At 36.0% G+C, this 23,333-nt stretch overlaps 1 protein-coding gene across 1 annotated transcript in view; it reads left to right on the forward strand.

Annotated features, from left to right (window-relative positions):
• The first annotated feature begins 8,718 nt into the window (after positions 1–8,718).
• The window catches only part of CALCOCO1 (calcium binding and coiled-coil domain 1), a 133,256-nt gene continuing 118,641 nt past the window's right edge, over positions 8,719–23,333 (forward strand). The window contains exons 1-4 of the mRNA XM_053708292.1: positions 8,719–8,767; positions 9,838–9,980; positions 16,329–16,491; positions 21,335–21,437. Of these exons, the coding sequence (XP_053564267.1) occupies positions 16,342–16,491; positions 21,335–21,437 (253 nt within the window). The 5' untranslated portion in view covers positions 8,719–8,767; positions 9,838–9,980; positions 16,329–16,341. The remainder of the gene's footprint in view (positions 8,768–9,837; positions 9,981–16,328; positions 16,492–21,334; positions 21,438–23,333) is intronic.

Raw genomic sequence — 23,333 nt, forward strand, 5'->3', positions numbered from 1 at the left:
ATAACCTGCTGTTATAATACCATATAGGCAAAGTAATTTACCCCTGTGAATTGATTCGGCTATCAGTTACCAAGGATACGGCTTTAGTTCAATGATAGTAGACCCTATTTGTGAGTTCCCGTATTATGAGCTGCATATAACAATTACATCCATCAATGGCAAATGATATTGAAAAGTGCATAAGGGGTTAATTTTATAGTTTGCTATATGTTTTAGACGGTTGGTCTGCTAACAGCTATGATTACTGGCAGTCTATTTTATAGCATCCACCTAATGTTATATAGCTTAAACTGAAATAACAGTAATAGGGTATTGGTATATTAGTTTGCTGATTGAAAAAATAGTCTCCGTTAGCTGTAGTTTGTAGCGCGCTGTAATACTACCATATAGGCAAAAAAATGTTGCCACTGTGAGTAGGTTTAGCTATAAATTAATAAAGCTGCAGATATTAGTTATATGGTAGTTAACCTTATTAGGAGGCTGCCGTGCTATAAACTAGACCGTGCGTTGAACACGATCAGCTAAGGGGATTCACTGTCAGCATTCAAGTCCACATACCACAATTACCCACAACCCGGTATAATCATAAATTATAAAAGTGAGAAGTTATACATAAGTTAAACGAGTCCTGAGGCTAGCTAAAAATACATGAGCTCCAAGGGCTCATCACCAGTACCCTAGCGTCCCTAACATGTTTCGCCTTGCGGCTTTTTCAAAGAGTGAGCGCGCCGCTCACATACTGGTCTTTTAAAGCGTCATAATCGCGCCTCTGAGATGACGTTGCATATGAACAACCAATCCTCATCCTTCTAGGAGTTGATCACGCCTATTATTCCGATCTTATGCTGACATCCACTCGAACAGAGATGATTCATTGAGATGTGTATGTAATATCAATATATGACGTTGAAACCGTAAAGAGCTCCAAATAAGTTGGATAAGAATAATTGATACATGTTAAGCTGCAAGTGAGCCAAGAGATTAAATTTAACATGGTGTTCTTACAGTATTCCTATTTGCAACCAAAGAGAACTTATTTTGTGTACTTAGGATCCATGACATTAAATCCTAAATAGGTGTAAGATAAAATATAGTAATGCCATAGTGTATAAGAAATTGAGAACAAGCTAAAATAGTGTATTTTGACTATTCGATATGTTTAGTTACACAGTGATCATGTGATATTCAATTCTAGTGCTACTATATGGTGCTGTAAAATTCAAAGTTATTCTAAAAGATGTGACATTGTGACTAAATAGAATAATAAACTTATAATATTAAAAGCTATAATTAAATTAAATAATAGTGAAAAGGACATCTTAAATGTGAAGAAATTAAAAAAAATTTAAAAAATTTAAATAACGTGAAATTGTGTTAAAATTGTGTTGTCGTGAAAATTGATAGTTTAAATCGTTGAGAAAAGAGAAATAAAATAAAACCTAAGATATATAAATCTTCGTGAAAAAATATTAGAAGAAAATAGGGAAAATAATTATCTAACTGCAGTTTAGGGTGTATATTCTTAGTTAAAGAATCAAGAGTGCTCTTGTTTAGTAGAAATAAATTACTATTATCCAACAATAGGAGATAGATTTACGATCATATGTAACCTGTTTCTACTCCGCTACATTTGCGTGGAGTTGTTCATAAATATAAACCTATCATATCTTTGTAATCAATGTTTTCCTTTATCATCTACATATTAATTATGTAGCATAATTACTGCTACATGAATATTTAGTCAATGTCTTTTGTATTGGGGGGTTACCTAGATTCCCCATTTTTACGCTGGTGATCTACATGAAGTTATTAGAAGGATTGGATTGGATTGGCATATGCTTTTGCTTGCTGTTGCATATTCATAAAAAAGGAGAAAGATTATTACATTCATTTAGCCCTGATGGGTAAACTGTGTTGAGAAGAAAAATCCATTTGCTCTCAGCTTTTTGGAGGGTTTTTTCCAGATCTCCACCTCGGATTACCAGTTTAACCTTTTGTATTCCAAAACATTTTAGGTCACTCTGTTTGGAATTATGATTGTTAAAGAAATGTCTGGCCACAGAGGTGAGTTGTTTCCCTGCCTGTAGATCTTTTCTGGCATTTTTAATGTTTCTGAGGTGTTCTTGCAACCTTACTCTTATTTTTCTGGTTGTCATACCAACGTAGAATAGATTGCAGTTGCAGCGTAGTGCGTAAATTACTCCCTCAGTTTGGCAGTTGATGTGTGCATTCACTGTATGTGGCTTGTTAAACCGATCATGTATTGTTTGTATTTTCAACATGAAGTTACATGTGGTACAAGTCCCACATTTGAAGGAGCCATTAGTAAAAGCATTTCTTGTTTTTTCACTTTCAAGGTGACTAGGGCTAATAATATCCTTTAAGTTTCTGGTTCTTCTGTATTATTAGCCCTAGTCACCTTGAAAGTGAAAAAACAAGAAATGCTTTTACTAATGGCTCCTTCAAATGTGGGACTTGTACCACATGTAACTTCATGTTGAAAATACAAACAATACATGATCGGTTTAACAAGCCACATACAGTGAATGCACACATCAACTGCCAAACTGAGGGAGTAATTTACGCACTACGCTGCAACTGCAATCTATTCTACGTTGGTATGACAACCAGAAAAATAAGAGTAAGGTTGCAAGAACACCTCAGAAACATTAAAAATGCCAGAAAAGATCTACAGGCAGGGAAACAACTCACCTCTGTGGCCAGACATTTCTTTAACAATCATAATTCCAAACAGAGTGACCTAAAATGTTTTGGAATACAAAAGGTTAAACTGGGAATCCGAGGTGGAGATCTGGAAAAAACCCTCCAAAAAGCTGAGAGCAAATGGATTTTTCTTCTCAACACAGTTTACCCATCAGGGCTAAATGAATGTAATAATCTTTCTCCTTTTTTATGAATATGCAACAGCAAGCAAAAGCATATGCCAATCCAATCCAATCCTTCTAATAACTTCATGTAGATCACCAGCGTAAAAATGGGGAATCTAGGTAACCCCCCAATACAAAAGACATTGACTAAATATTCATGTAGCAGTAATTATGCTACATAATTAATATGTAGATGATAAAGGAAAACATTGATTACAAAGATATGATAGGTTTATATTTATGAACAACTCCACGCAAATGTAGCGGAGTAGAAACAGGTTACATATGATCGTAAATCTATCTCCTATTGTTGGATAATAGTAATTTATTTCTACTAAACAAGAGCACTCTTGATTCTTTAACTAAGAATATACACCCTAAACTGCAGTTAGAGAATTATTTTCCCTATTTTCTTCTAATATTTTTTCACGAAGATTTATATATCTTAGGTTTTATTTTATTTCTCTTTTCTCAACGATTTAAACTATCAATTTTCACGACAACACAATTTTAACACAATTTCACGTTATTTAAATTTTTTAAATTTCTTCACATTTAACATGTCCTTTTCACTATTATTTAATTTAATTATAGCTTTTAATATTATAAGTTTATTATTCTATTTAGTCACAATGTCACATCTTTTAGAATAACTTTGAATTTTACAGCACCATATAGTAGCACTAGAATTGAATATCACATGCCCCAAGGCAGAACATAGAGTGATCTGAGATGTCATCGCAGAAAATGCAGCATGTCTGCAGAAAGAACAGCAATTGTTAGCACTTTAACTTTTTAGTGCTGCTCCACATTAGGCTGTTCTTTTTAAACAGAGCTGTTCTCTGGCTGCATTGTATAAGTTTTCCTTAACACAGTGCATCCAGAACAAAGTGCTGTTTGAAGACAACAGTCAAATATGCAGTAGTGCTGCAAAGCAGCAGTGCATTGATTGTTGTCTGGCTCTGAGATTTTTGCAATCTCGTTCCCTAGCTTTTCACAGTCTGCAAAGCTGTTTTCCTCTGAATGTAAGAGGTTCGTATTAGCAATGCACCTTTTTAATTACTACATTTCTGTGTTAGACTAAGAGAAAAGGAAACAAATTAATTCAAGAGACATTTTACAATTACTTTTTATGTCTGTAACTAATTTGTAATGCAATTTTCAACTACTGAACTAGATTATACAACTTTAAATATTGCTTTATTATCCAGTTAACCAACACATTGCAATTGATCTGGTGCTTTAGTGTAACTGTCAAATTTACAATTTTATTTAAAAATGACCTGCAGAAATTTTTTTACTAAAACAATTTCATTGCAGAAAGTGAAAAAAAGTTCTGTCTCTGGGATCACATGATCACTGTGTAACTAAACATATCGAATAGTCAAAATACACTATTTTAGCTTGTTCTCAATTTCCTATACACTATGGCATTACTATATTTTATCTTACACCTATTTAGGATTTAATGTCATGGATCCTAAGTACACAAAATAAGTTCTCTTTGGTTGCAAATAGGAATACTGTAAGAACACCATGTTAAATTTAATCTCTTGGCTCACTTGCAGCTTAACATGTATCAATTATTGTTATCCAACTTATTTGGAGCTCTTTACGGTTTCAACGTCATATATTGATATTACATACACATCTCAATGAATCATCTCTGTTCGAGTGGATGTCAGCATAAGATCGGAATAATAGGCGTGATCAACTCCTAGAAGGATGAGGATTGGTTGTTCATATGCAACGTCATCTCAGAGGCGTGATTATGACGCTTTAAAAGACCAGTATGTGAGCGGCGCGCTCACTCTTTGAAAAAGCCGCAAGGCGAAACATGTTAGGGACGCTAGGGTACTGGTGATGAGCCCTTGGAGCTCATGTATTTTTAGCTAGCCTCAGGACTCGTTTAACTTATGTATAACTTCTCACTTTTATAATTTATGATTATACCGGGTTGTGGGTAATTGTGGTATGTGGACTTGAATGCTGACATTGAATCCCCTTAGCTGATCGTGTTCAACGCACGGTCTAGTTTATAGCACGGCAGCCTCCTAATAAGGTTAACTACCATAGAACTAATATCTGCAGCTTTATTAATTTATAGCTAAACCTACTCACAGTGGCAACATTTTTTTGCCTATATGGTAGTATTACAGCGCGCTACAAACTACAGCTAACGTAGCTAACGGAGACTATTTTTTCAATCAGCAAACTAATATACCAATACCCTATTACTGTTATTTCAGTTTAAGCTATATAACATTAGGTGGATGCTATAAAATAGACTGCCAGTAATCATAGCTGTTAGCAGACCAACCGTCTAAAACATATAGCAAACTATAAAATGAACCCCTTATGCACTTTTCAATATCATTTGCCATTGATGGATGTAATTGTTATATGCAGCTCATAATACGGGAACTCACAAATAGGGTCTACTATCATTGAACTAAAGCCGTAGCCTTGGTAACTGATAGCCGAATCAATTCACAGGGGTAAATTACTTTGCCTATATGGTATTATAACAGCAGGTTATTAACTATAGCTTATTTTACTTTTCACATACAGTAAACTAATATATCAATACTCCGCTGTTGCTATTTAAGTTTAAGCTACATAACAGAGTATGTATGCTACAAAATAGATTGCGAGTGATCACAGCTATTAGTGGACTACCGCCCAACAAACAGTAAACTCTGTAATTAACCCTTCAGGCACCTTACAAGTAGTACCACTACTTGCCATTTATGTATATAGCTGTCACGATATTGAAGTATACTTACAAAGTGTGTGTTAGTTTTACACATTAGCTGACAGTCTGCCAACACTACTAACTACGAAGTGTGTGTCAGTTTTACACAACAGCTGGCAGTCTGCCAACATTACTAACTACGAATATTCAGCAAACACACACACTAACGTTGTAAGGAGTTCAGTTAAGCACAAGTCTAATATACTGTCATTTCACCAAGCAACATAACATTGCTGGCACCTAATTATACTGATAGATTAGATATTTGGTTCACGAAATACCGTTTAGTGTATCAACATTGCTCTTGATAGATACATAAACAGCTACTTATTTTAGCACTTTAAGTGTTTTAAGTTTCTAACCAAGTATAAGCGATTGTAGCATGGACCTACTATAAGCACTACAGATTACAGAATACTTGACTGTGTATATAGTGAATGAATAAAGTCTATGCAACATTTGTCAGCTTGCTAACACTTTTATTACGAATATTGTAGCTATTGTTATTATTACCTCTGTAAGGGGTCTATTCATTGAGCATAGTTATATTTACAACTCACTAGAAGCAATAGTCTCATATAGCAATTAAGACAAACTTTAGGTCTCAAACATAAGTATTATACTTGAGATTTATATAGTATTACTTGCAGATTAAAGCTATTGTCAATATTACCTCTGTAAGGGCTACATTTATTGAGTCTGAGTATATTTACAACTCACTAGAAGCAATAGTCTCTTATAGCAGACAAACTTGATGTCTCCAATATAAGTATAATATTTGAGATCTATACAGCATAACTTGCAGACTAAAGCTACCTTTATAAATCCTATGAATTAATCTATTGAACTTTATTCAATGTGCAACAAATAATACTCCAAGCCTTGTGTAAAAACTTAATAATACTATAACAATCCTTCAGTGGGGGATCCAATATCAAGTCCCTATTAGCCCTCCTATTGTATTTGGGAGAACACATTGGTTAATCCACTGACTTTGTGATACATTCCCACTATACCCAGGTTTATATAATCTATACTAATAAGTATTTTTCGAGACTCCTGAGTGTGATTTTAAATGTGTGTTTTCCAATTTTATTTTTTGCCTCTAATAAAAGTTAATTTTTAAATTAAGATAGTTTCACCCGACAGTTTTGTCTATGTTCTTGCACATCCATGTTTGGACTTTCTGAATGTTATCCCATGACTCTACAGAGCTATTCCCCTGAGTGCTATAAATGAAGTCTTTTTTCTTGAAATGGCTTACTCAGCCTATCTTGAAGTCTGTTTGTGTATTCCTTCACTACATAGCACCAATTTTCCTTTACTGGATTAACGTGGTTGATTTCACATTTAATATTAGGAATATAGGGGATATATGACAATTGGGTGTTTGTAGTGCCATTGGTTACTCTCTCTCCCCCCTTTTTTGGAGTGCTAATGATGTCTGAAAGATGTCTAACATTATTGAGATTAAGCGGTATTACAGATATGTGTTTGGCTTTTATTACTTCTATCACTGCTTTCTGACCATTTATTGGGCCATGCATTCTAATGAATAATTAAGTTGTTTCCTTTATGACCTCACCATGTTTAGTAAGCTTCCAGCAGGGGCTACATGTAGTAATATCCATAATATGATTATATAATAAGTCTCAAGTGATTATATATTTGATACACAATCTAAACCACTTTTATTAGTCTTTACTTGGCCTTTGCACTGTTTCTATTGCTCAGTAAAATATAAATATTCACATGCAATATAATGTGACAATGTATACATGAAGAAGTTTTCACACAGAGGGGGTTGCGGTCCAGAGGGGGGGGGGGCGGCCCAGGGGGGGTTGTGGTACAGAGGGGGGGGCAGCCCGGGGGAGGGGCTTTCCAGGGGGGGGGGCGTCCCTGAATGGTAGTTTGGATATGTGGTCACCCTAACACACACACACTTCCTCTGCATATATTGTACCCTACTGTACTTGTTTTTTTGTGTATGTAATGCATCCCTGTAATGTTTTATTATTACTTGTATAGTGCTGCGTAATCTGCTGGAGCTTTATAAATAGCTGATAATAATAAAATAATAATATGAAGACTCTTTACACAAACAGGAGCAAGCTGGAGTAGGTATTCTGCTAAAACATTGGAGCTTGGTTAGAAGTCTGAAAATCAGAGCAATGTTATTTAAAAATAAGTAAAACTATACATTTAAAAAAAACAAAAAAAACCTGTATGGGCTATATAAATAGATAATCTACAAAAGATTTATGCAAAGAAAAATTAAGTGTATAATGTCCCTTTAAAAATAATTATGCATTGAAGGTGCATTATTTCATATTAATTTTATACTGGAAATGGAATGTGCTGGCTTTTTTTTTTTTTTTAAATATAATTTGTTTTTCCTTTTGATTTGTATTTATTTAAAACACAGAGTGGCATTGAGGACCAGTAAATACTGTAGATTTGCATAACCAACAAGACAATGGAATAGCATTTAGTCTAAAGTAGTAGATTTTTTTTGGGACAAATTTCAGTTATGTCAATTTCCACTCCCACTGCATAACATGATAGCCATCAGCCAATCACAAATGCATATATGTATATTCTGTGAATTCTTGCACATGAGCACTAGTAGCTGAAGATTCAAAAGTGTAACTATAAAAAGACTGTGCACATTTTGTTAATGGAAGTAAATTAGAACGTTGTTTAAAATTGCATGCTCTATGAATCATGAAAGTTTAATTTTGACTTGAGTGTCCCTTTAAGAAAGTAGTACCACAGTTTTAACTCTTAAACAGTAAATTTTGTCAAGGGGGCAAGTGTCACAAAATGAAAGTAATAGTAAGCCAGAAAAAAAATGTCGAACTAAAGGCAGATTGACTGACAACAAATCACAGTTGTTACTTTCCACACTGCATCGAATGCTCGTCCGTTCTCTAAAGGGACAGCTGTTACCCCAGCAACCATAATCCTGTCAGAGGATTAATTTTTTGTTAACTCAAAGCATGATGGATAGTGTAGTTCTAAGGAGACTTCCTTTACCAGCATTGCCTTTCCTGGAACTACAATTCCCGGCGATCCCCGCGCACATCTGCTGTTGTTGTGGAACAGCTGATTTCTGGGTGCGGGGGTAAGAGGTTTTGTATATGTATATTAGGTGCCTTTTTGGAGCGTACCGGGGCAGCTGGTGTGCGAAAGTACAGGGCGCTTTATCCTGCGAATAGAAAGTGTTTTTTGCTCTGCCCGTAAATATTTATTTAAAGAACTTTACTGCGCAACAAATCGCCATCTGTTACAGGCCTCGTAATGTAGTTACTTTGTATGCACGAAAACTATTGCAACCCCTAAATGTATTGCTATATAGTGAAAACGTGTACGGTTTCTCTGAAAACACCTGTCAAAGTTGTCACAACTTCTTCCCTGTGTTAACCCCTTAGCTGGCAAAACATGTTTATCAACAAAGATGGAATAGTTTAGGGTGAAATAGTTTTAAATGCGTTATATAAAAAATGTATATAAAATGTGCAATCGTTTTATATGGAGGTGGCACATCGACTACATCTAATATATTTTACTGCCACCAAATTATTAGTTTTGAGCAGAGAATTTAGGCATTTTGCGTTGCTTCAGCCCTGCAGATGTTGCAGTTTAAAGGGACAAATACAATTCCTATTCTTGGAAATGTTACTATGATTTGTCTTGTAGAATTATTGGATAGGTTAATAAAGAGGGCAGTATTAGTCATATATGTAGTATTGCAAGGGTTTACCACCCAAGCTTGAAGATGTTACCTGATCTGATTTTCCATAGAAATACATTGTAATAAGCAATCTTAATCATAGAATGTACATGCATTTTAAAATATTCTTCATATCTTTTTTGCAGAATATTGCAGGGATTAAAATGCAATGGAATTTTTTTGTTTGTTTTTGTTAAGGTATTTACAAATGTGTAATTTTTAAGAATTTATTTCTGAAGAATCCTTATTTTAGATTTGTTCTTTGTGTTTATAAACAGGTGACTGCACTTTAATAATTTTATGTATTCGTTGGGTATTGTATAAAAAATCTACAGTTGTAAAGTGTAACAGTTTAAGTATAAATTGGTTTTACTCAATTTGTTTCATGCAGTCACCCCCACCTCACAAAATCTTTTTCTGAGCGTTATCTTGTAATGTATGTGTCTATCCTTCACATCCAGGACCCTGCATAGGGAGATAAGCAGATCGCTATAAAAAAATTACCTGTCCAAAATTCTTTGAAGGACCTTGCATTACTGACAAGACTTCATTGATAATCTTTGCCAGACGGAAGAGCTCTATCATCAGGCCCTTAAACAGGCTGGTACGTACAAAAGTTTATTAATTGAAGAATGCCTGGAATATCTAAAAGACTATACTAATAACTATTTAGGCGTATACTTTAAAAAGAAATATGAGCACACATACATAGACTTATAGAGGTTATCTGAATGTCTCATTATGGAGCACAGTTTTTTGTATTATGTATATGACCCAGCTGTGTGACTAGCACTGTAGATTGGATCAGTTTCTGCTCGATACCAAACAGAGCTGTGCAGGTTCCTAGCAGTACTTTAACTATGTGCCTTTATGTCCTCCTCTCGCTTCACTACCTGTCCCCTTGATCCCATCCCCTCACAATTACTGCCCTCCCTCTCTCCTACTCTTACTCCTATCCTCACACATATTTTAAATCTCTCCCTCAGCACTGGTATATTTCCATCATCCCTTAAACATGCATTAATTACACCTATCCTCAAAAAATCTTCTCTTGATCCATCATCCCCATCTAACTACCGCCCTATTTCCATATTCCCCTCGCTTCAAAACTTCTGGAAAGGCTCATATATACACGTTTATCACATTTCCTCACATTGAATTCCCTCCTTGATCCATTGCAATCTGGATTTTGCCCACAACACTCCACAGTAACTGCAATTATTAATGTTACTAATGACCTAATTAAAGCAAAATCTAAAGGCCACTTTTCTTCTTGATCTGTTTGCTGCCTTTGACACGGTCGACCACACTCTCTTGCTCCAAACCCTTCAATCCTTCAGCATCTGTGACACAGCTCTCTCGTGGCTCTCCTCTTACCTGTCTATCCTGACCTTTAGTGTTACCTTCTTTGGCACATTCTCTGACCCTTTACTACTTTCTGTTGGGGTACCACAAGGCTCGGTCCATGGTCCCCTTCTCTTCTCAATTTATACAGCATCTTTAGGTTCCTTAATACAGTCCCATATGTTTCAATACCATTTGTATGCTGATGATACCCAAATCTTCATCTCTACACTAGACCTATCCCCTTCCTTACTAACACGTGTCACTAACTGTCTTTCTAATATTTCATCCTGGATGTCCTTTCACTATGTAATAGTCTCGGCAGAGATTCCAGACTGTGGAAGAGAAATAGGTTGTGAAGTGTTGTGGTGTGTGATAGATAACAACTCTGCAGTATAATCAGACAAGATAATGCATAGAGTATGTAGCTATATGTTAGTAGCTGCTTATACATTAGTTGGTGTAAGCAGTTGCCTTGGCTATAGCAACTCCATCCTCTCCGGCCTCCCTAGCTGCCGTCTATCTCCCTTACAATCCATAATAAATGCTTCTGCCAGGCTTATCTTCCTTACACATCGCTCCTCATCTGCTGCACATCTCTGCCAATCCCTTCACTGGCTTACTGTAATCTCCAGAATAAAACATAAAATCCTGACTCTAACTTTTAAAGCTCTCAATAACACTGCTCCACCCTATATCTCCGACCTAGTCTCCAGATACTCGCCCTCCCGTTCCCTTCGCTGTGCTCATGACCTCCTCTCTTGTTACCTCCTCACATTCCCGTCTACAAGACTTCTCCAGACTGGCCCTTATTTTGTGGAACTCTGCCTCGCTCTACACGACTCTCCCCTAGTTTTCAAACTTTCAAGCGCTCCTTAAAGACTCTACTGTTTAGGGATGCATATAATATACACTAACATTTTTCTATCTTAGTATCTCTCCTCCTTTAGCTATCCCCTTAAACCCCCTTATCATTTAAGCCTACGAGCCTAGCTGCTTTGTAGATCACTTTCATGAAAGATGATTTACAACAGTGAAACTCCTGGCAGGGCCCTCTATCCCTTATGTCTCTCATAACTGTCATCTTGCATATTAGACCCATGTCTTTAGAGCTGCGGAACCTGTTGGCGCTCTACAAATAACTTATAATAATAATTAAATTGCATACTCTAAATAATTAGAGCATGCAATATTATTTATTTAATTGCCCTTTAAAGCTATTTACATTGGCATTGAAACCAACAGGTTTGTGCAGAACTCATCCCTCATCGCAGTTGCACACAGATTGATACAGATAACTCCTACAGCTCTGCTGTTGGGCAGTGACATAAAGGGGCATATTTATCAAGCTCCGTATTGGAGCTTGATGCCCCTTGTTTCTGGCGAGCCTTGAGGCTCGCCGGAAACCAAAGTTATGAAAGACCGCTGCTCCATAACTTGTCCGCCTGCTCTGAGGCCGCGGACAGAAATCAATCTGATTGAATACGATCGGGTTGATTGACACCCCCTGCTAGTGGCCAATTGGCTGCGAATCTGCAGGGGGCGTCATTGCACCAGCAGTTCATTAGAATTGGTGCAATGATAAATGCCCACAGCGTATTTATCGATGTGTGGCGGACATGATACGCTACTTCGTATCTTGTCCACTCGCACATTGATAAATATGCCCCATAGTGTTGTTTGTTTGTAGCTCAGTAATGTCTGTTTTAAAAAAATATTTTGAAATACCTTTTTTTTAGATGTATCAATGGATAAGATGAATGTTCTTTTAAGGGAAATCCCTGCTCTCTCTATCTATCTTAGCTTCCCAAAATGTCTTTGTTTTTGATAGATATCAAAGTAGTGTCTGCTTTCCAGTTAGTTTGTTTAGAGCAAAGTTCACATAGTAAGTCTATATATCTTTAAAGTTGTTTATTTGCCCATGTGCTTGCATTTGATCTGCTACAATCTTACGGCTAGATTTAGTTTTGCGGCCAAAAGGGTGAGTTAGCTACGCGTGTTTTTTCCCCCCTGCGTTAGGCTCCAAAACGGGAGCGTAGAGCATAATTTACCGCCACTTCAACTCTCAATACCAGCGTTGCTTACGGTAGCGGCCAGCTTGAAAAACGTGCTCGTGCACGATTTCCCCATAGGAAACAATGGGGCAGTTTGAGCTGCAAAAAAACCTAACACCTGCAAAAAAGCAGCGTTAAGCTCCTAACGCAGCCCCATTGTTTCCTATGGGGAAACACTTCCTAAGTCTGCACCTAACACCCTAACATGTAAACCAAGTCTAAACACCCCTTACACTTATTAACCCCTAGTCTGCCACCCCCGCTATCCCTGACACCTGCATTATACAATTAACCCCTAATCTGCTGCTCCGGACACCGCCGCAACCTACATTATCCCTATGTACCCCTAATCTGCTGTCCCCAACGTCGCCGACACCTACATTATAATTATTAACCCCTAATCTGCCCCCCCCCCCAACGTCGCTGCTACCTTGCCTACACTTATTAACCCCTAATCTGCCAACCGGACCTCACCGCCACTATAATAAATGTATTAACCCCTAAACCGCTGCACTCCCGCCTCATAAACCCTATAATAAATAGTATTAACCCCTAATCTGCCCTCCCTAACATCTTTGACACCTAACTTCAAGTATTAACCCCTAATCTGCCTGGACCTCGCCGCTACTTTAATAAATGTATTAGCCCCTAAAGCTAAATCTAACCCTAACACTAACACCCCCCTAAATTAAATATAATTTTTAACTAACGAAATAAATTAAATCTTATTAAATAAATTATTCCTATTTAAAGCTAAATACTTACCTGTAAAATAAACCCTAATATAGCTACAATATAACAAATAATTATATTGTAGCTATTTTAGGATTTATATTTATTTTACAGGCAACTTTGTATTTATTTTAACTAGGTACAATCACTATTAAATAGTTATTTACTATTTAATAGCTACCTAGTTAAAAAAATAACAAAGCCCCCCAAAATAAAAAAATGCCCTACCCTATTCTAAAATAAAAAGTTAACAGCTCTATTACCTTACCAGCCCTTAAAAGGGCTTTTTGCGGGGCATGCCCCAAAGAAATCAGCTCTTTTGCCTGTAAAAAAACCCATACAATACCCCCCAACATTACAACCCACCACCCACATACCCCTAATCTAACCCAAACCCCCCTTAAATAAAACTAACACTACCCCTCTGAAGATCTCCCTACCTTGTATTCACCCAGCCGGGTATCACTGATCCGTCCAGAAGAGGTCCTCCAGAGGGTCCGAAGTCTTCATCCTATCCGGCCAGAAGAGGTCCTCCAGAGGCTCGGAAGTCTTCATCCAGGCGGCATCTTCTATCTTCTTCCATCCGGAGCGGAGCGGGTCCATCTTGAAGCAGCCGGCGCGGATCCATCCTCTTCTAACGACGTCCTAAGTCCGAATGAAGGTTCATTTAAATGACGTCATCCAAGATGGCGTCCCTCGAATTCCGATTGGCTGATAGGATTCTATCAGCCAATCGGAATTAAGGTAGGAAAAATCTAATTGGCTGATTGAATCAGCCAATCAGATTCAAGTTCAATCGGATTGGCTGATCCAATCAGCCAATCAGATTGAGCTCGCATTCTATTGGCTGTTCCGATCAAGCTCAATCTGCGAGCTCAATCTGATTGGCTGATTGGACAGTAAACAATAAATGCACTCGTCCATATTTGACTGTTCTCTTCAAACAACACTTTGCTCTGGATGCACTGTGTTAAGGAAAACTTACACAGTGTAGCCAGAGCACCGCTGTGTCTGCAGAGAACAGTTTAATGTGGAGCAGTGCTGCAAAGTGAGAACGCTAAATGTTCCTGCATATGTCTGAATTCTTTCTGCAGATATGCTGCATTTTCTGCTTTTACATCTCTGATGACAGCATGTTCTGCCTTTGGGATTTAAACACAGCGTCATTAGCTAGAGGACCTCAAAACATTTAAATATATTGACAAATTGTTTAGATCCAAAATAATGTATTAATAAAAAAAAGTTCATAAAATATTTCTACATTGCATGTACTCAAAAGCTACCAAGCTTTATTTGGGCAATATATGATTTGTGGGATTGTAGAAAACTTTTTTTGTCTTTGAGCCCACAATATCCTGCTGATTGACATTGCTAATATGTGTGAGAATCTTATATATGTGTCTTTGTGTATGTGTGTACATATGTAGGTTTGTAAAACAGCTATGCAATAAATAATTTTAATAACATCTATATACAAGAAACATCCACCCATATAGATATAAATAAGTTTATTTTCTTATAAAAACGGAGGTGTATAATATAGGCTCATTTCACAACTATTTTCCAATTATGGATTCCATAATGTGTTAAATATTGTGAGGGTAGAGAGTTATTGTAAAGGAAGATTTTCCTTACTACAGAGAATGCTGTTTTTTTTGTACTATGCTTCTTTCATCACCAGAGACGACATGGTTATGATGACATCATTACAAATTGTCAGTTAAAAAATATCATTAGAGCATGCATATCGCCCTTCTTCAATACAAGGAAGCCCCAGGGTTCCACAAAACATTACATGAGTACTATGGAAGCTTGCTTATGAGGGAGATGGCTTTAGCACTCATGAAGTTAAACTGTATCATTAAAATGGCTGTCAAAGGTTAGGTTATTTATGTGATGAAATAATTGAGTGCATTTTGCTAATTTCTTCCCAGGAGGCTTTGGATATGATCTTAGTCCTGCATACCTCTTTTATATCCTTTTTATATTTTACAGTGCAGTGTAATTAAAATGCCTGTTCCTGACTGTATGCTACTATTTACAGAAAAAAAAAACTGACACTGAACCCAATTTTTTTCTTTCATGATCATAGAGAGCATGCAATTTTAAGCAACTTTCTAATTTACTCCTATTATCAATTTTTTTCATTCTCTTGCTATATTTATTTGAAAAATAAGGCATCTCAGCTTTTTTGCTTCAGTACTCTGGACAGCACTTTTTTATTGGTGGATGAATTTATCCACCAATCAGCAAGAACAACCCAGATTGTTTACTAAAAATGGGCCGGCATCTAAACTTACATTCTTGCATTTTAAATAAAAATTCCAAGAGAATGAAGAACAATTGATAACAGGAGTAAATTAGAAAGTGGCTTAAAATTTCATGCTCTATCTGAATCACTAAAGAGAAAATGTGGGTTCAGTGTCCCTTTAATTGTTTTTTTCTGTTACTTTTGTCTGTTGCTTGTTTGAGGCTGTGACTTAGAAGGCTTTTTATTTATTTTTAAAGGTTGAGTTTGTGCTTTTTGTTGGTGTGTGTTTAGCCTTACCCTCGATTACATGCTACTATTTCTGATTTTAGTTTATACAATATATACACTGAGAAAAAGAGGCAGTGAATCATTCTGCTTTTATTTAGATTGATATTGTATATCAAAAAAGTGTAATACTTTTTTTCTACAAGGTAAGTTCTATTTAAATCAGAATATATAAAGTAATTTATTAGAAATAATAAAAATCAACATTACATTTCTAAATTAGTAAGTGAAAGAATGTTAGTTTCACTCATAACTATCACTTTTGTATTTTCTGCTTTTGTTTTAGTTTGATAAGAAAAATGGAGGAGACTTCTCTTTCTCACCCTGTGCTCGATGTTCACTTTCTGAATGTGGCTCGAACCTATATCCCAAACACAAAACTGGAGTGCCGTTATACTCTGCCCTTTGGCATGAAAGGTTCAACTAGTGACTGGATTGGCATTTTTAAAGTAAGGTGCTTTCAAAGTCTATGCACTGTGGCAAGCTGTGTGACTAGGGTTACATTATTATGATTGGCTAAATGTTTGCAAGTGTGTCTTAAAGGGATAGTAAAGTTAAAATTAAACTTTCATGATATAGATAGAGCATGCAAATGTAATCAACTTTCTTATTTTATAGTCTCTTCATTTATTAAAGAATGAAGCAAATTAATTAATAATAGTTTATTGGAAAGTTGTTTAATATTGTATGCTCTGCCTAAATCATGAAATACAAATTTGGGGTTTCAAGTCCCTTTAATATCTCATAGAACGTTTAATTTTTATGCAAATAAATGTGTCTGAAACATGATAGACGTCTCTACTAAATGTAGATCTGTGTAAATTAGATGAGTTTTACAGGGCTACTTTAACAATACTTTATTATACAGTGTGCATCAATGACAAAATAGAATAGTTGTGGTTTAATAAGATCAACATATTTGTTTAATCAACTATTTGCTATTAAATGTTTAACTCGTCATCACTTGACATTTACAAAAATACTCTATAGTTTTCAAAAGTGTAAGAGGATTAGAATATGAGTACTATACTTTTAAAAGACACACAGTAGATATGACTTTCATAATTCACACAAACGTATAGGCCTGGATTAGTGGAGTGCAAAAATGTTAGCGCTACTCAAGCACAATCTGTAGCATTTCTATGTTTGCTCTCATATTACAAGTCCAAAGTTATTTTTGATATTTCAAGTGATAGTGTAGGGTGCATTAACATCTGCATGTTGAATAGTGTGGGTGCATCAAATCCATCACATGATAGACTTGTATGGGGACACACAGTAAAATTTATGTTGGCTATTGGTGGAACAATAATCTGATGGTGCGTTAAGCCGATAGTGCTCAGGTAGTGGAGTTTTGGCCACATAAAGATGCTTTGCTTAAGATTTTTTAAATATCCACTAATATCTAATTCTGTAATGTAGCCCATAATTATTAAAGGATGATTTTGCCAGACAAACTCATGTTTATTTTGATATGATTACTTAATAAGCCAAAAAGACTGAGGTAAATAGTATGTCCAAGGTTTTTGACACTGCCCCACCTAAAAATAAACAAAAGTAAATGAAAAGTGAACATATCAACCTGAAAATATGTTAAAGAAAATGTCAGTGTAAAATACATTCATACTATTCAGTGTAGAATGGTTCATTTCACAATCCTATCTATCTATCTATCTATCTATCATCTATCTATCCGTTATGTATTTATCTATTTATTTATCTATCTACCTATCTATCTCTCATGCAAATCCTATTTGTACTTTTTAAAAAAAAAAGTATTAGTTTTATTTTTTCTCATTATGCAACATTATAGAAATGTAGACTGGGACTTCTATCTATTAGAGAGAACATAGAGACATTGGTTAAAAGTCTCGAAAGACCAGGACAGGCTAGGATTAATGCAATGCAGTTTAATGTGACGAATTTGGAAAAATATGGCCAAAGGTATGTGGACACCTGACCATCACACCTGTATGAGCTGGTTGGATACCTCATTCCAAAATCATGGGAATTAATATTTAGTTTTGCCCCTCCTTTGTGGCTATAACAGCATCCGTTCTTCTGTGAAGGCTTTTCCACAAGATCTTGGAGTGTGTCTGTGAATTTGTGCCAATTCAGCCAAAAGAGATTTTGTGGGGCCAGGCACTGATTTGCAGAAGAAGGTCTGACTCGCAATTAGTGTTTCAATTCATCCCAAAGGTGTTTAATGGGGTTGAGGTCAGGGCTCTGTGCAGGCCACTCAAGTTCCTCCACAACAAAACCATGTCTTCATGGACTTTGTGCACAGGTTCACAGTCATGCTAGAACAGGATAGGGATAGGAAAGTGTGATTCATCAGTTCATAGAACATGTTTCCACTGCTCTATATTCCAGTGGCTGCGTGTTTTACACCACTCCAGGTAACACTTGTGCACAGCTGTCCGAAACTCATTTCATTAAGTTCCCGACGCACAGTTCTTGTTCTGATGTTGCTTCCAGAAGAATTTGTAACTCTTTAGTGAGTGATGCAACAGTTGATAAGTGATTTTTACGTGTTACGTGCATCAGCCTCATATATATTTTGTATTATCAGGGACTTCTATGGAATATAGAGTTGAGTAATGTCAGTGAATGAATATTGTAAGATGTAAGACCAAAATGTATACAATACATAGACATTCCTTCTTCCTGTGCACACTTGAAATAAATATGAGATACATTTCTAAGTTAGGTTACATGAGTATTTAAAAACTTTTTATGATTTTGATTGAACGCCAGATGGTGTTACTATAACAACAAATCAACAATTTAAAGAGGTAGCCCTTTACCATGATGGTTACTTATTAGGGATGAAACATGTCTGTTTTTTGCTTATACAGCTGCTTTATGCACTGGTCTGACCTACTGCTTGGCTGAAAATAGCTTTATTTATTTGCTGACAATCTCACTGTGATCCTGTATGAAGCTAGGCACTCCTTACCAGCTCTTTTTAACCTCCTCCAACAGTTCGGCATTTTGAGCTCCTACAAGCTCAACTTCTTAAAAACAGAAGCACTAGCATTTAACTTATTGGACACTTAGCTATGCTATTTGAAGCAGACACACTGTTTCAAATGAACAACAAACTGCTTGAAATACCTCTGTGTTTTTCCTTCTAACAATCATAAAATGATTATTTCCCAAAGCTACCTCCTACTTCTTGAGGAGATGAGGGCTTCACTGACCAAATGGAATCTTCCTTTTATATCTTGCTTGGCAGAATAGTGGCCTTTAGAGATGTCTCTATTACCGAATGTCTTTAGATGCTTGACTATAACAGTTCCCAGCACCTCCTACATAAATTTCAGGCAATATGCTCATCATATACAGGTTAACTTACAGCGATGCCAAATATTTTCACTTATTATGATATAACTGCTTTATCACATGTCAAAGCCTGGGGTACCATCAGGACTCCCTCCAGATGGAAGACACCAAAGGCAGCGATGCTGCCAGGGGGCTTGGACCTAAAAGATCTTATCTGGGTTCCGTCCTACTCTAGACGAATAATGAATCCAGTTCTGCTTCATTACTGGGGTCAGACTGCACCACCATCAACAAATAGCCCCCTCATCCATCCCCATTACACTTGATAGGAGGACTTTTGCCAGCATTACCCAATACACATTTGACAACCAGTAAATCTTGTGGGATTCTTACAGTCATTAGCCTTTTCCACAAAACAGGCTCTTAACTTTCTACAGATTAAAAAAGATATATAATTTTCCCAATATGCTGCGGTACACAACCTCCTTTCAGTGAAAGTGAAATTCGTGAAAGTTTACATTCACTTTAAGGTTATCATCATTCCTTGGACACCGCTCATATCCCTATTCCATGTCCTTCCTCACTCATCATTTTTGCCTTATACTCGTCACAGCTGCCAAGCTCTTTGTTGCCAGGGGGGGGGGGGGGATTCAGCAGTTCCTCCTTTCAACTTCCACCTTTGTACAACCTGGAATATCTGCAAATGATGAAATGTGGTGTTGCTGTCACTGGCAATAGGGTGACCCACTTCAATGCTCTCTGGGCTATGTGGCCTTAGTGCCACAATAAGTTGCAATATACTACTGATCTCTTTGGAGTTAAAGGAGTGTGCATTACTGGGATGGACGGAGGAGGTGGAAGAGATACAGAGAACTCAGAAAAGAAGCAAAATGGTTTTCCTTTTTCCACCTCTATTTTTTTTCTTTTCCCTCACTCATATTTTCTGAAGCCTTCCTGCCTCCTATACACGTTTCCTTTTATCTCATTGCCACGCAGAAAGCTCTGTATTTTACAAGCCCAATATCTCCCCCTCTTATTTGCTTGTCTCATCTTTATTCTCTTCTAACTGAATTGGGCGACCAAGTGTAAATATTATCAGACTTATTGGTCTTATTGTAGTGAATATCCCTTCTAAAGACTTCTGGGTTGTTGTTATTCTTAACAACCAAAAAATTAAAGTTTGTATGAGAAATTACTGAAAAGTGAAGTTCCTTTCTGCTAAGGGTTTACTGCAGAATTAGTGGTCCAAGTGAGGCTACTTCACTAACTGATAGGAAATGTCTGCTTCAATAAGTATGGTTACACCAAAAACTTAAGTTAGGCCTCTGGTCTGTTTAGGTTTATACCAGAAACACTGCACATTTTTTTTAGTATATATGATGATTCTACACACATATAAGTTATGTGTGTCTTTTGTTTGGCTATAATTACATGTATTGCTATTGTTGCAATTGATATGTGCCTCAATAAAAAAGACAATAGAAAAATGTGATTCATTCATGAATCTAGATGGTGGGAAAGAAAAAAAAACCTGGGTGGTTGTTTTTTTCAGAGGATATGAAAATGCAAACATATTTGTAGCTGAGGCTTAAAAGGACATGAAAGTCAAAATTAAACTTTTTAATTGTTCAGATAGAGCAGACAATTTTCAATTTACTTCTAATGTCAAATGTACTTCTTTCTCTTGGTATCCTTTGTTGAAAAGCATACATTGGTGTGCTCAGGAGCAGCAATGCACTACTGGGAGCAAGCTTGGGATTGGTGGCTACATATGCTTCATGTCATTGGCTTAACAGATGTGTTTAGCTAGCTCCCAGTAGTGCATTGCTACTGTGGAGTGGACTATAATTATGTGTTTAATTTCTTTACAGGGGTTAAGCACATAGTTATATCCAAGCAACAGTGCAATAATAAAATGGTAGACCGTTGTTTTTTTTATGCTTTTATCCATGTGCTAAATGGTCTGATTAGATATATCAAGCTGTGCAAATTCACTTTGTTTTTCAGGTAGGAGCTCCCTCTGTGCGTGATTATGACACATTTGTTTGGACAGTGCCTCCTGAGAACTGTGGAGAAAGTTTGGCATCTCAGTGCAGTGTGCAGTTTCAAGGTTTGATTTATTAAAAGCAGTAAAACATAGTTATCAGTTATTATTGAAGAAAACATTATTTAACAATGAGATAAATTCATTTTAGCTCTTTATTAAATCTTTATTTGATATTGTCATGTATGTGGATATCCTCTTCAAACATCATTTGGGTATACATTTTCAAAACCATTATAACACTATAAGCCAGATTACAATTGGAGTGGTATTTAAAAAGATATAGATATATAAATCAGAATATCTATTTAAAAATACATAGAGCATATTCCCCTATTTGAAGAACATTGGAATGTAAAATATTTACAGTAAATACACAGTAAAACAATTTATTAAAGGGACAGTATACTGTAAACGTGTTTTTCCTTTACCGGTAATGTATTTCCAATTACTTTTTTTACCAGCTGCGGAATATAAAATGTATGAGATTTGCTTTTTAAGGTTTATTAGTGTATATGAATTAGCTGATTTTGTGTTTTGAAGCCACAACCTAATAAAATGGGTTGAGCTTGAAGGTATAATCAGATCTTATTACTTTATCACATTATATACATATACATGCTTCTTTATCTTATATCTGTCCGTATAACAAAGACCAATACTTGGAGAGAACAATGGGAAATTAACATTTTATTACCCTATCACCTCTATACCCCTTTGGGAGTGTTATTTCTTCTGCTGGCTGTGTTTACACAGCTTATCTACAGCTTGGAGCTAAGGCCGGAAACTTTCAGAATAGGTGGGCATACCCCAGGCTATTTCAAATGCCAATATAAAGGTAAAGGAAATACCTTTAAAAAATTTAATAAACTCCAGCAGGTAAAGTGGATAATTGGGAACAAATTAAAGGGGAGACATTTTTTGAGTAAACTGTCCTTTTAAATATTAATATTGCATAAATATGTTTTTACATGTTTCAGCTACTTAACTGTAATACACTTATATATATGAATATATTTGTGTTTTTGTATGTGTATATATGTCTGTAAATACATATACACACATATAAATACACATGTACACACAGTTAAACTTGTATATATACATACATATTATGTATATGTATGTCTCTCTATGTTAAATGTCTTTGAGCCCTTATAACTTTTGTGTGCAATGTTTTTTATAAATCATTTTTATTAGATTTTGAAAAATTTCCCCAGCATCAAATTGCAGCTAATTTGAATACTTTTAAGAAGGCACCACAGTGCACACTAAAGAGATGTTCTAAAACTAAAAAAATGTAATCCAAAGCAAGACCAGACAGACCAAGCAACCATACCATCATAAGACCAATACTGTATATCAATCTGACATCATTATGGAAAAGAACAGCATCTGCATCCACAATTTAAAGGGACATTCCAGCCAAAATTAGAGTTCACCTGAATGAATTTCAGTTTTAAATAGAAGCATTTTTGTAATATACTTGTATTAGCAAAAATTCTTATAATAAAAACTAAATCTGTTTTAAATGTATATTTAAGTTTGCAGTCTGCACCAGCATTTTAAACACAGCACTGGCTCAGAGAGCCTAAAGTGTTTGTACCATCTTTTAATTACTCAATTTGTTCATTGCTGACATGATAAAAGCGCCCACTGACACTCTGAGCAGCTGCAGTATGTAAAATGCTGGTGCACTGAGAATATCCAGCTATGCTTCACATGCACATGCAGAGAAAAATGTTAACTTTTTCTAGAAGCATTTTTGCCAATACATGTATATTGCAGATGTTTTTATTCTAAGATGTAATTCATCTATGTGCATTTCATTTTTAAATGTTGACCGGAATGTCCTTTTAAGCCCAACTGAACCAGGAATGTCCTACCCCAGTAAGCAAATGCATAGTCAAAAGACTGAGTAAGGCCTTCTTGGTAAAACATTTTTTTTTTAAATTAATAAAA

The sequence above is a fragment of the Bombina bombina genome, chromosome 3 (genome assembly GCF_027579735.1).
Source record: "Bombina bombina isolate aBomBom1 chromosome 3, aBomBom1.pri, whole genome shotgun sequence".
NCBI classification, from domain to species: domain Eukaryota; kingdom Metazoa; phylum Chordata; class Amphibia; order Anura; family Bombinatoridae; genus Bombina; species Bombina bombina.